This window comes from Castanea sativa, chromosome 1, assembly GCF_040712315.1.
Source record: "Castanea sativa cultivar Marrone di Chiusa Pesio chromosome 1, ASM4071231v1".
NCBI lineage: Eukaryota > Viridiplantae > Streptophyta > Magnoliopsida > Fagales > Fagaceae > Castanea > Castanea sativa.
The window spans coordinates 6,360,622-6,375,459 of NC_134013.1; the positions used below are offsets into that span (position 1 = coordinate 6,360,622).

The 14,838-nt window shown below is 38.4% G+C and overlaps 1 protein-coding gene across 2 annotated transcripts; it reads left to right on the forward strand.

Moving 5' to 3' along the window:
• The first annotated feature begins 557 nt into the window (after positions 1–557).
• Positions 558–3,959, forward strand: LOC142642524 (uncharacterized). 2 transcript variants are annotated; one of them, XM_075816902.1, is made up of 3 exons: positions 558–638; positions 1,417–1,981; positions 3,677–3,959. In XM_075816902.1, the coding sequence occupies exons 2-3, from the start codon at positions 1,469–1,471 to the stop codon at positions 3,833–3,835; spliced, it is 672 nt and encodes a 223-aa protein (XP_075673017.1). In that variant the 5' UTR covers positions 558–638; positions 1,417–1,468; the 3' UTR covers positions 3,836–3,959. The 2 variants fall into 2 exon arrangements, with proteins under 2 accessions (XP_075673017.1, XP_075673024.1); XM_075816909.1 differs by lacking the exon at positions 558–638 and adding an exon at positions 726–860.
• Positions 3,960–14,838: the final 10,879 nt, after the last annotated feature.

The window sequence follows — 14,838 nt, forward strand, 5'->3', positions numbered from 1 at the left end:
TATATAGTAATGATCTTATGTATTATCTTTTTCATAATACGTGAGTTTTACAATTGTGTACTATCCAAAGGGAGATTATGTGTATATCGAATGCACAATATATATTCTCCAACTAAGGGCATTTTATTTTCACATTTTCAAACCGACTCAAAATATGTTAGTCCATAATCCATATTAAGATTATGAAAGAGATAATGCATAAGCGGATGCATAAGATACCTTCTACAACAAAAGACATTTCCCTTACACACTTGTAGCCTAGACTGACTCAAAATGTGTTACTCCATCTTACCATTATGTTATGTATAAAGAGAGATAATCCTTATGCGGATCCAATAGATCCCTTCTTCAACCAAAAGACAGAAAATGATTTTGCTCAAAAAAAAAAAGAAAGGACAGAAAATGATAATTAAAGCCCATGTTAAGATCCAGCCCAAAAATCTACCAGAGCCCATCAAGATATTTGAGTTGGGCTTGAGCGGGCCGACATAATAACAATAATAAGGACTAAAATATTGAAGTACAAAAGTACCCTCCAATTAAAGTGAAATAACAACAACCTCATACAAAGACTACCTTAAGCTAACCAAAAAGACCTTGCTCTATTTCTGAGCGGCCAACCATACATACAGAAAAAGGTACGTATATTTGACGTTGTTTGAAGCTTTTCATTGATTTTATTGTGGTTTTTATTGTGTCTCTAAGTTTGATTAAAAGCAGGGGCAGTCAAAAATGGTTGATTCATTCTTTTGGGGGTCCGTTTGTGTGAGTTTCTGAGTTCATGAACTCTGTACTTGAAATTTGAAGGTTTATTAGTCAAATTGCTGAAATTTCGTCTCTTTAGAAGATTTTCAAAGTGGGTTTGTGTTATTTCCTTTTGAATCAAAATATTGCATGCTATTTTTCCCTTCTTGATTTGTAGATCAACTTTTTTTTAGTTAATTGTTCTTGTGCACATAAGAAAAAAGGAAGAGCAAAAAAATGAAATTTATTGTAGATTGCATTATCATTTTGTAATTTTTGTTTGCTGGGCAAATTCTTGTAGTTGTGGGTTTAGTTCTTGTTATTAATTGGGACATTTTAGTTGGAACTTGGAACACATCTAGTAGTGGGCTTCAGTTGTTTGTGGAAATTTATAGGCTTTTAATTAGTTTTGATATTCCATATTCATTGAAGCAAAAGAGAAGCTTGATTGTGTCCTATGCATATAATAGGACATCCAAATGGCCTAGTTTATTGAATTAATCGGTTTGGACTTTAATGATACTGCTTGATTAAGGGCCTTGAATGATAAATTTAGAGTGAAAAGATGATAACCAATTCTAAGATAATCAATCTCACCGGAGACAGAGATGATTGTGTCATTTCATAGTCTTGAGGCAGCTTTGTTAATGGCATCTTCCTTGTTCCACGCAGACCATTCTCCCCTTACTGTATTCTTCGTTTCGGTAGTCCATATGGGTAACAGATGAAGTGTCTTGAAGTCCGGCAATCTGAAAAAGGAAAGGTAGAGAAAATGGGTCCTTTTCCCAAACAACCTTTATTTTGCCTGAAATGGCCATGGGACACCCAACAAAATCCTAATAGTCCTAATCTCTGCACATTTGACGGTCCTTGGATATTCAAATCCTTGCAAAATCTTGGGTCTGCTGCTTTCAATCTTGTCACCTCTGTTTCAAAATCCACTTATCCATCACTCAGTTCCGATAAACCCTCCCAATTTGATGCTGGAATCAACCAAAGTCAGAGTTTGAAGTCGAGAAAGTTGACCTTGACTCCTGAAGAGCAAGCAGAGGCAGAGCAAAGAGCATTTGCTTCAGCCTTGGCTACTGGGAAAGAGGCTACAGTGATTGAGTTCTACTCACCAAAATGCAGGCTTTGCAATTCGTTAGTAGATTTTGTTTCAGAGGTAGAGGGTAGAAACTTAGATTGGGTCAGCATTGTCATGGCAGATGCGGAAAATGAGAAATGGCTACCTGAGGTACGCTATTTTGAGCTGATTTTTAGCTTTGTCATTGGATATGGTTATCTAGCATCAATTGAGAAAACCATGGAGTTTCTCATTATATTATTTTAATCATATTGTCTTTTTCTTGTTTAAGGCTCTTATATTGTGGCTAGTGCCATTTAGTTTTTGTGGAGTTGTTACTGGTAGTCATGACAATGCATTACTAAGTAGTTTTTCACACTGAGTATGACAAAGCAGTTTTGAACTTCAACAATTATTGAAGTCATTCCTAATTAGGAGGCTCCAAGAATATACCTCTTGGAGAAACCATGTTGTTAGCACAACTTAGACTGTTACAGATGGAAAAAGTTTTGAGGGAAAATATCTAGTATCATGTGTTTCACTTCTTTGTTTTTTTTGTTTTTTTCCCAATTGCCTGAGAGTTCATTGATCATTTCTAATATTTTTCAGTATTTCACTTATCCATCATGGCCAAGACCTATTTAGGCTGGGCTTAACATATGACCATAACATTTGGATTATATCATAGGGTTTATGATGGGGAGTATATACCCTGGTGCCAGGATCTTGCTCTTTGTAAGCAATACAATAAAATTCCAGTATGACTTTGTTACTACGTCTTATCGGTTTTCCAGATGATGAAATTTCTGAAAATATGAGATAGTAATTAAATAATTTGGCAAAATTATGCACCATAAACACACTTCTTATTTGTTGGGAATAAAAAAAAGTATTAGCTGAAAGGCTCTTCTTTAGTTGGCTGGTGTACTAGTTTGGATGTTGAGCTTCAAATGCAAGGCACTTTTCATTAATGAAATTTGAATGTTTAGCAGCTTTAGCTTGCACGTTTAGCAAAAACAAGCATGTCAGCAGTCTATACTTGACAGGCGTGTCACCAGTCTATACTTGACAAGTGTGTCACCAGTCTATACTTGAGTGTTCTGTGGCTGGTCGAGATTTATTTTTTGGATTACAAGAACAACTTTTAATTTTCATTACAAAGATCTTGTTAAAATTATGGTTAAATGATTATATTTACCATTTATTAATAGCTTAACTTTTGAGGCAATCAGTGATTTATCATGGTAACTTAAGCTTTTGGGACAATCAATAATTTATCAAATCTAAATTGCCAATTATCCTCATTTTCTTCTTTCCTTGCAAGTGGATTCTATAAAAGCTGATCAATTTAAGTGAAGAGAATTTGCTTTGTTGGATTAATTTCAGCTGCAATTCTATGCATTATGAATTTATGATAGTTGAATTATGTTTAACTACATGAAATACATGATACATCTATTGCTCGATCCATCATGTATTTCACCCTAGAGTTCTTCTAGGGACACAATAAAAATCTCATAATATTTTCATAACAAGCTGAGGTGTCAAACCCACCACAGTTCAAAATAAAATAAAATAAAAATTATATTGGGACCCACCACAACTCAGAAGAAGGGCACTGTGAGATTATATAGTGTCCCTCGACTTTCTCTTTGCTTTATAACTATCCTTCTTTAAGCTTCTGTTTGTAAACATGTCAATGGGATCATACTGGATTATGATGATGTAGTCTTATCTATTTTGTCAATTACTTTGGTTCCTTGGGTTACTTTCTTCATCTTTGGCTTTCTACATGCTCCCTATGATGTGATGAATTGATTAATTCAAAGCTCTTAACTGATTTCTCTTTATTTATTGTCAATGCAGCTTCTTCATTATGATATTAAATACGTCCCATGCTTTGTATTGCTAGACCAAACGGGAAGAGCACTAGCAAAGACAGGTGTTCCAAGTAGTCGGCTACATGTAATAGCAGGTCTCTCTCATCTTCTCAAAATGAAGCGTCCCTTGAAAACTAATCGCTAGATTAATATTGTACCCACTGGAACAAAAACTAGTGTATCATTGTGGTAAGTTTATATGCAGCAAGTTTTTAATCACAATGGATTAGATTTAATTTTAATAGATGTTTTCAAGTCATCAGCATAAACATACTAGCTCTTCACATTTGCACTTCTATGTTGCACGTATGAAACACTTGTTTAGCTTGAAACATTAGTTCAGCTATTATTAGCTTAAATTCTACTTGGAATTCTAATTTGGATGCATTCAAGACAAGTTTACTTGTATGAAATAGCTTGAGTGGCCACATCTTTTGTCACAATCTAAGGAAAGCTTTAACCATATCTGCATATACCCGTTTATATATCCTAAACAAACCTAGTACATATCTTCAAAATCCACACAAATCTACACAATATAGTTATTATAATCTCTAAATCCACGCATTTTGGGATATGATAATCTCGTTCACTTAAATCTTTGATGTTCTTAATGAAGCTAGCATTACATTGCAATGCCCTTGAGCAATATGGTATTATTAGGTTGGTTTTGATACCATAATTAGGGAGGTGGTAGCTGTATTTGTGTTATATCTAAAGGGATTACTCAACAATTGGAGCTTCATGTAAATGATGTAATCCTTTATTTATCTAAAGGTCCGGTTAATGTGTGCCCTTAGGGCACACATTAAACAATCCATTTTTGGAAACATTTTTTCAAAAATTGAAAAAACTGTCACTACTTTTTCAATTTTCGAGAAAACATTTCTAAAATTGATTAATTATTGGGTGCCCTTAAGGCACACATTAGCAAAATTCTATCTAACTTGACTTAATATGATGCGAGACTCAACACATGCCAAGTGGGTATGTCTTGCAAAATATATACTCACGAAAACGGCTAAGAAATGGACACCATTTATAGAGATGGGCACATTTCTGTTAAGCAAACGACAATGAAAAGGCAACCATTTATGCACAGCAAACCCTTGATTCTTTTCAACATCAAACGACATCCTTTTTGCTTTTAAATTTTCCATGATAACTAGTGTATAGTCATTTCATTTCAGGAACTCCCAACTTGTAGCTGGCAAACCCATTATGTTGCTTCGTTTCATATTGATAAATGACTGTAAAATTTGTCTAAAACTACTAGTCAGTCTGATCAAACTGACATGCCGTTTAATGAATTCTTATACGGGCTAAACAGGTCCCTCCTCGTACCTTTTGGGCCTCACTGCTTCACAATTCATAAACTCCTTCGTCCTAAAATGAATCATAGCCTAAGCGCTAGGCCACACTCTTGTTTTTGGGTCTAACTTGTGAATATATTACACTCACTCGGACCCTTTTTTTCCCTCTTCAATACATAATGGCCCTTCCAAAGCCCACAATGGTATTTGTATTAACTCAACATTTTTACTCTTTTTTTTTTCTTACTGAGAATACTGTTTATTTCATCCGATAATCACTATTATTATCTATGAATCATAACAAAACATGTCAATAGTTTTGAACATGATATGTTATGATTAGAATAACATCTCTATTATTCTATATCGCCATTATTATTCCATCAATTATAACAAAGTCATCATAATGGTTTTGGAAAAATAAGAATATTATGTTTCCAGACATTATTTTCAGAGTCTCCAATTTGCATGGTACGTGTGGTGCTCACATGACCAATTTAAAAGGCTTAATGGGGTCTCCTTACTTTTCGTGTACAAAAGGTTATGTGCATAATATCTAGCCGACTCTATTGGGTGGTATGGGACAACCCTAAAAAGCAAACCTATGTGGCCACACATAAAGGGTAGCCTTCGCCCTTCAACACACAACTTTGGTCTTGGGCATACTAGCATTAGAAAATTAAAATTTCTGACCTTTTTTGGATGTGTATTTGGGGTTTGAGATTTGAGTTTTGTGAAAATGTTTCCGTGGCACATTTGTAATATCTTTATTTCTTTGTAAAATTTTATTTTTGACATTTTTGGTATATATAAGCATAAGACCAAATCACGTAAATTTTTTCATTCCTTCCTATATTTTTTGTGTGATTTTTTTTCTTCTATTTTTTAATTTTAATTTTACACAAATCCCTATTATTTGGAGAGGTTCAGGTTCATAACAAATAGACAACAAATAGACGTAATAGCTTCAGCTATCTCTCAACACTTTTTAATTGATATTTTGTCCATGGCCCTAGAATACCTTAAACTCTGGTGCCCAGGACCATCTAACCAATGGATTTAGATTCTATTGCACGAGATACAATTGTTTAGAGCAAAAGTTAAAATTAAAAACTAAAACATAAAAGGGTTGAGGAGAAAAATTACTCTTTTTTTTTAATATCAAACAGCTTAAGAGAAAAGTTAGCTTTTAATTTTTGCTCTCAGCCATCCATAGGCATTGCATCAATGCAATTACTTACTATTGCAAAGGATCTATATCAACAATCAATAGCTTTAGATTAGCATAGAACCACAGACTGCTGCACCCTAGTCTCAAATTATATTCAATTTAACCCCTGCAAAAATAATTATATGCCAGCCACATCGTTGCACTCCAGACCATAATGATGTTAACAATACTGATTTCGTTTTCTTCTCCCTCTCTGCATGTTGGAAAGTGAGATATGTTCTCACGGATGACTATAAGAAGAGAATGTATCTCCTGTGTTGGATGTATGAGACCTATGTCTCAGTGAGTGAGACATGGGTCTTATACACCCCGCGCATAAAAGATTTTTTCCTATAAGAGACACACTATACTTGATGTATCAGAAATTAAATACTTCAGTTGTTTTTGTATATTTAATATTATTTATTTTCAATTTTATCAATCAAAAAAAAAAAAAAGCTAATTAATAATCTTCTTCTTCTTTTTTTTTTTGCCAAGTAGTCTAATATCTACTTTGTTTATAAGTTAATACCTCTTATTTACTTATTTGTTTTATTTGAGTACAAAATAATATTGATAAGTTGAAAAAAGCATAATTAAGATTAAGGTCATGCTAATAAGTGCCCTTAAAGCACTGGTTAATCAGGAGCGGAGCTACATGTATGAGTGGGGGGCCGTTTAATACTATATATAAATAATTAACATTTTAATTATTAGCCTACAAAAATGGGACTCGGCCCCCCAAATATTTAAGCTAGTCCAATGATGTTCTTAAAAAAGTTTTCCAATTGATCTAGTAGTTATAGAGAACTTTTTTTTTCTAACATTTATTTTTTATTGTAAAATGTGTTTTTGTGTCTGTTAAAGTCTTGGATCATTCATATCTTTAAATACTTCATTAGTTTAATTGAAATTTTTTTACTCACTTTGGTAGACAATTTGGTAACTTATATTAAAAATGAAAATTTTAAGGATTCACTATGAAAGTTTCTAAATTATATGTGTGTATATGTGTTTGTGTGTGTTTATGAAAGTTTGTATAAACTAATAAATTAGTATCATAAGTTGGCCCATCCAAACACAAATTTCTGGCTACGCCCCTGTGGTTAACAATCCATTTTAGGAAAGTTTTGACACAACTTTTATAGAAAAGGAAAAAACAGTCAAAACATTAATTGCTTTTTTTTTTCCCATAAAAACTTTCTTTAAATGGATTATTAATCAATACCCTAAAGGCATCCGTTAGCATTTTTCTTAAGATTATAGCTCATATGATTTTCTACCTTTCGTTAAAAAGTTAAATTTTACTATAAACAAGACACTTCTTGAGAAAAGACACGAAGAGTTAGGCAACGTTTGGATAGCGCTGATGCGTGTCTAGTGTCTGTGTTTTCAATTTTTTTTTATTTATTTTTAAAGACCAATGTCTCTTGCACTGTTCATGGGACATGAATAATAACTCGCACATGAACAGTAACTTTTTTATTATTTTTTTATTATTTTTAGTTTTCAGCAAAATAAGCGGCATTCAAACGCATCCTTAATGCTATTATAGGACTTTTTATTAGACTTTCTAAGTCATTTCTTAAATACTTACGTTGGCTTCCGATGCAAGTTCTTCTGTTACTAAATTAATTTAAAGGGCAATTTTCCCAATTCACAAAGTAATAATTTATATAATATTTTAGTAATCATATGATTTATTTAGATAATTTTATCAATCATGTGATTAACATATATATGTGAATAGTTACCTAAATAATTATATGTAATATAATATTCCTTTAAAAAGGTTTAGGAGAAAATTATATCTTAAACTTTATAAAATATCCTGGGTTTTACATTGTCTTTTGAACTCTCCTAGAAAAACAAAAAAAAAAACAAAAAAAAACAAAAAAAAACAAACAAAAAGCAACTGAAAGAAGTCTCTTCCTATTTACCACTCTTAAGACTCCATTAGATTTGAAGTCTCTTCCTATTCACCATTCTTAGACTCCACCAGATTCTCCTTCATGGTTTTTAGACTACGGATTGCGCAGGTGTTGCTTTAGTAGTAAGTGTAAGTGCACAATTGCACCTGGCCCCAAGAACAGTTACGGGCTCAGGTCCAATGAGCCTTAAACAATATGAATTTGTAGAGTGTGGGCTTGAAACCCAGGTTAGAAGTGTTTGAGGATTAAATGACAAGCCAAAGATTGCAAACACTTGAAAACAACAAGGAATATTTTAAATCGACCTGCTCGGACGTAAGCCGAGAGCTGTTCTTATATTATCCCTTTCTCTTTTTTCTTTTTCTTTTTTATTACAAAAAAGAGAGGCTTTTATTCCTGTTCTAGGTTTCTTCTTAAATACTCCTCTTTTTGATACTTTGTACACGTGTTGCCCCAACTCCCCCTTAGCCTAGATATTTCTTTTCTCAGTGCCTTTGAATAGTAACCAGAAGTTTCCCTTCCACTGTTCAGGTGTCACTTCCCCATTAATGCGGCCAGGGTGGTAGGTGCAGGGTCTTTAATGTGGAGGTGGCAGCCTTTATCTTTGGTATTTCTTTAACATCGGTGCTTCTAGGACATTCAAGGGTTCACCCCCTTTAACCATTGGTCTTGACCGTGTCATTCCCTAACCTTTACCATGAAGTCCCGGGTTCTCCGGTGTCCGTCCGAAGGGAAATTCATCCTCAGCTGGATCCTCGGATCCTCGGCGTATGGACCGACCCGTAGTACTAACAAGTTCTAAACCCAAGAGCAGGTCGGCCTTCCTTAGCATGGCCCAAAGGCCCACATTCCCATCAGGGTCTTTTTACTCCCCACAATAGCCCCTCAAAACTCTAATTTTCAACATCCGAGGAGAAAATTAGGGTTTTGATCTGACGAGAACTTACTCCACACACTTTGTGAGTGATTGCACGTGTGGAAATCGTTTCGCGTCCCAAAAGATGCCACTTGGCGGTTTTATTTTCAAAAACGCGCGCATTTAATGCTGTAAGCTACACTTTTTCCCCCACGTTCAACGGTGAGATGGGTATCCAACGGTCCTCGTTACTCCACGAAAATTTGGGCGGGACGAATATAATTTCGAGGCTGCTTTTCCGCACATCATGACGCTTCGGGAACCTGCGCCTTCATTTAATTCCCCAGGGGCTAATCCCATCAAAACATCAGCAATCATACTTTACCTGCAGAAAACCGTGGAAATTTGCACACCTTCAACTTTGTAAGTTCTTGCTCTCTCTATTCTTAACCTTTTCTCCTCGGATATAGTCCTCGGCTGTCCTCGTAGATATTCTCCCCTTTAGAGTTTAGCCTTTCGTTCTTTTCTGATGGGTAGGTTTAAGTGTCTAGTTGATACCGCCGCTGGAATGGAAGGCTTCAGAGCCAAGTATAACATTCTCAACGATGTAGGTTTAAAATATTGCCCGGCGGAAGCCGTGGCCGGCTCTAGAAAAGAGGGAGAGGTTATCATCCCAATGATAGCCTTTGTAGAGGGTGGGATGACCCTCCCAATGAAGCCTGTAACTAGGGAGTACCTTCGCAACCACCAGTTGTGTCCCGATCAGTACCTCCCAAACGTTTTTAGAGTTTTGGGTAGCGTTGATGCTCTAAACGAGCAAATGGGCCTAAACCTCACCTGGCACGATGTCGTCTTTCTGTACGAGTCCCACAAACTCTCCACCGTAGGCTACTACATTAAATCCCGTTCCAGCGTCGTTAGGCTAATCTCCTGTCTGCCCAAATCCAACAAAGGCATGAAGGATGACTACCTGATCGTCTCTGGGAACTGGCACGACGACCTCCACTGCCCAGTTGAGTGGGGAGATCCAGGTGCGACACCTTAGGATTAACCTCCCCCCCGCACAAACTCCTCTAATACTCACAAAAATGCATATTCACATGTATTCATGTTTATTTAGGTTTATTATATGTTGTGTGAATCTGACCATGTTCATTTGATTTGGTGTCTTCTTTTACAAATAAGCAACACGTGCGCCCACGCTTAAGCCACTGCAACGTTGCAGATCTCAACCGAGTACTGCGCTCCAAGGTGTTTGTCAGCGAGGACCTACAACTCAGAGCTGCTCATCTGATTCTGGGGTACACTCCCATCTCTTCGGACTTCCAGGAGATAGAAAACGCCATAGTCGCGGGTGATCGAAGACGAAGGAGAATAAACGTAGCCCGGCCCCACTTTTTGGACGACCACGATCTCCCTGACGCCCCTCACACCGTTTTGTACAACCAGCCCATAGCGGCAATTCCCCTCGCCGTGCACTCTCAGGCAACTGTTGTTCCAGAAGAGCAGGTGTCTTCTTCACATACTCTAGACGAAGAGATAGATCAATTCCAATTTGAAGACACCGAAAGACCTCGAGGGAATCAGTTCGTCGTACTTTCTGACGAGGAGGAAGAAGCCACCGAGGCCTCTGGAATTGCAGGGTTAATCGTTGCCCAACCAGAGGACGAATCTGAGGAAGATATGGACAGGATGAAAGGTCTCCTAACCAATAGAGCTGCGAAGGTTGTGGAAAGAAAGACGGGGGGGTCCCAAGCTCTTCAATCTTTGCCACCTCCCCCTCCTCCAACTGAGCCAAAACTTCCAGCCGAGGATCCCAAAAAGAAGAGAAAGGGGGAGGCCGAGGGGACGATCAGCAAGGACCCCAAGAAACCACGACAACAACTCCCACCGGTTCAGCAGCAGAAGCTGGACAAAGGTAAGGGTAGGGCCCGCTCAGTTGAAAGGGGGGAAATCAGGGACGAGGCCGAAGTGCGCCGAGCACCGACCACCTGGTCCCCCTACCTAAGACTGGACGGCGCACCCATCTCCTGCCAATCCAGTATAAGGGCGGTTCAACAAGGCCATGCCCACCACTTGGCCGAAGTGTTGGAGCGCCCTCTTTTGCTGCCCAAGGACATGGAAACCTTGGAAAAAATGAGCCAGCCACAACTATTCATCTCTTTAAAAGAGACTTAGCGCTGGTAAGTTTACCCCTTTTTAGGAAGATTCCACTTTTAACAATATTCATAAGTTTTTTACTATTCCTGATTCCATCATACTTTGTTACAGGCCATTTAGGAGGTCTTTGTAGCCGAGAAGTTCATAAAAGACACTCGGAAGAAGGCCAGAACTGAGCAGGAGATTAGGATTGAGACTGAGAAGTCCTTGGGCACAGCCCTTGCTCAGAATGAGAAGCTTACCTCGGAGGTGGCTGATCTAGAGAGAGAGAAGAATGGGGCCGAGGCGAATCTGAAGACCATAAAGACCCAAATAGAAGGGCAGCGCAAGCTCCTTCACGAAAAAGATGATGATCTCTCCCGAGCCCGAAGGGAACGCTCAGATTTGGAAAAGGAACTTGCGCTGATGAAGGAAGAAGCCAGCTCATTCCATCGCTCTTTACAGGCTGCCAAGCAGACGAGCTACGAGGAAGGGGTAGCAAACACCGAGGAGCAGCTGACAGAGGCCTTCGCGGCTTTATGCCGGGAGTACTGTCAGAAAGTCTGGGGGGAAGCCCTAAACATAGCTGGAGCTCCTCTATCCTCAGATCTGAGGAAGTCCGAGAACGTTTGGCTTCCCCTGGAGATACAGGAGATTGAAGAGGCTCCTGCTGCTACTCCTACCCCTGAGTCAACTCTCCCTGCTCTGCCTCCGATGGTCCCACAGCTAATTCCAGATCCTACAGAACCTTCAGGTTCCAACAAAAAGAAGGAAGGAGGCGGGGATGCAGAGAAGGACTTGAGCCAGAAAGTGGAACCCAACGTCCTTCCAATGAAGACAGCAGACAAAGGAAAGCAAGTCCTGACTCCCTTTGAGCTGGAGTTGAGAAAGACCGAGGCCACCAGTACCTCTCAGCAAGACCCCCCTCCAAAAGCTTAGGACCTAACTTTAGGACTTCTCTTTTTCTACATCTGGATTAAATATGTAATGTACATTTAAGTGATTAATGAAGAACTATTTCGTTTGATTCTTACTTATGTCGCATCCATTTTACTTTATTCTTGTTATATTGGTCATAAAGATTGCCATTAGTACATGGTCAAAAAGGGGCAGAGCAAACAAATCTAACTTCAACTTTTGCACAATCATAACCTCCACGCAGTCATTCGCGTGTTATTAAAAGCTTAATAAAAAGTGATATGGCTAATATGTTTAAACAATCCCTTGGTTAAAAAAGAGAGACCTCATATAACGATTAAAACCTTATAATGTGTAGCATTGTTTTTAGTAGGACGTAAGATCCGAGGACCATTCCTTCCTCACATAAATTTGCTTAATACTTTTAAAGAAATAAAACTTAAGATCCGAGTTATTGAACGGTAAGGCACTAACTCCTAGACACAATAAGAAGTTAACTTTGACCAAGTTTATGGTCCGAGGACAAGACTTAACTAATTTTCCATTTGATTCTTTAGACCATTAACATCAAATGTTAACTTTCCCAAAGTAGGAGGTCCGAGGACCCGGCATAACTAAGATTCTGTTTAACAAATGACAAGACATCAATTTTCACAAGGTTTGTGGTCCGAGGACTACACTTAACCAAGTTTCTGTTTGATTCTTAAGAACAATAGCTTCAAATGTTAATTTTCCCAAAGTAGGAGGTTCGAGGACCCGACATAACTAAGGTTCTGTTTAACAAATGACAAGACATCAATTTTCACAAGGTTTGTGGTTCGAGGACTACACTTAACCAAGTTTCTGTTTGATTCTTAAGAACAATAGCTTCAAATGTTAATTTTCCTAAAGTAGGAGGTCCGAGGACCCGACATATTTAAGGTTCTGTTTAACAAATGACAAGACATCAATTTTCACAAGGTTTGTGGTCCGAGGACTACACTTAACCAAGTTTCTGTTTGATTCTTAAGAACAATAACTTCAAATGTTAATTTTCCCAAAGTAGGAGGTCTGAGGACCCGACATAACTAAGGTTCTGTTTAACAAATGACAAGACATCAATTTCCACAAGGTTTGTGGTCCGATGACTACACTTAACCAAGTTTCTGTTTGATTCTTAAGAACAATAGCTTCAAATGTTAATTTTCCCAAAGTAGGAGGTCTGAGGACCCGACATAACTAAGGTTCTGTTTAACAAATGACAAGACATCAATTTTCACAAGGTTTGTGGTCCGAGGACTACACTTAACCAAGTTTCTGTTTGATTCTTAAGAACAATAGCTTCAAATGTTAATTTTCCCAAAGTAGGAGGTCCGAGGACCCGACATAACTAAGGTTCTGTTTAACAAATGACAAGACATCAATTTTCACAAGGTTTGTGGTCCGAGGACTACACTTAACCAAGTTTCTGTTTGATTCTTAAGAACAATAGCTTCAAATGTTAATTTTCCCAAAGTAGGAGGTCCGAGGACCCGACATAACTAAGGTTCTGTTTAACAAATGACAAGACATCAATTTCCACAAGGTTTGTGGTCTGAGGACTACACTTAACCAAGTTTCTGTTTGATTCTTAAGAACAATAGCTTCAAATGTCAGAGATACTCATAATTTTGAAATGTTCACTGACAAAAGCACATTTTATTAATAATAATACCTTCTAAGATTGTTTACATTCCATGGGCGTGGTACAATTTTTTCATCTAGGTCAGCTAGCCGATATGACCCTATGCCGGCTACTGAAACAATGCGATAGGGGCCTTCCCAGTTGGGTCCTAGCTTACCCCAAGCTGGGTTCTTAGAAGTGCCTACAACTTTCCTTAGTACAAGATCACCAGGTACAAGTGGTCTTAGCTTCACGTGGGCATCATATCCCCGTTTTAGCTTCTGTTGATAATAAACCATTTGGACCATAGCTGCCTCGCGCCGTTCCTTAAGCAAATCTAGGCCTTTCTCCAGGAGTCCCACGTTATTCTCTGGATTAAAAGAGCTCGTCTTTAGGGTGGGAAAACCAGATTCCAGAGGTATCACCGCCTCGGCTCCATAAGTCATAGAGAATGGCGTTTCTCCAGTAGACCTGCGCGGTGTGGTCCGATACGTCCACAGAACATGAGGGAGCTCTTCTACCCATCTGCCTTTCGCATCGTCCAACCTTTTCTTCAGCCCACTGACAATGACCTTGTTAACGGCCTCGGCTTGCCCATTTCCTTGAGGATAAGCTGGGGTGGAATATCTATTTATGATACCCATATCACCACAATACTTCCTAAAAGCCTTACTGTCGAACTGAACACCATTGTCTGAGATGAGTGTGTGTGGTATACCGAATCTAGTGACGATGTTTTTCCAGACAAACTTCTTGGAGTCAACATCTCTAATATTTGCTTAAGGGCTCGGCCTCAACCCATTTAGTGAAATAGTACGTTCCCACGAGAAGCCATCTTTTGTTACCTATTGCCCTCGAAATGGCCCAACTATGTCTAGTCCCCACCGTGCGAAGGGCCAAGGACCGGAAAGGGGGTTAAGAACTCCTCCGGGTTGATGAATATTAGGGGCGAACCTCGACACTCGATCACATTTCCTGGCATAGTCTTGAGCCTCCCTTTGCATATCGTGCCACCAATAACCCCGAGTCGAGCTCTGTGGGCTAAGGATCTTCCCCCGTGTGGCCGCCACAAATCCCTTCACGCAGCTTCTTCTAGAAGCCCTTAGTTGAGTCGGGGTGTACACACAACAAGTACGGTC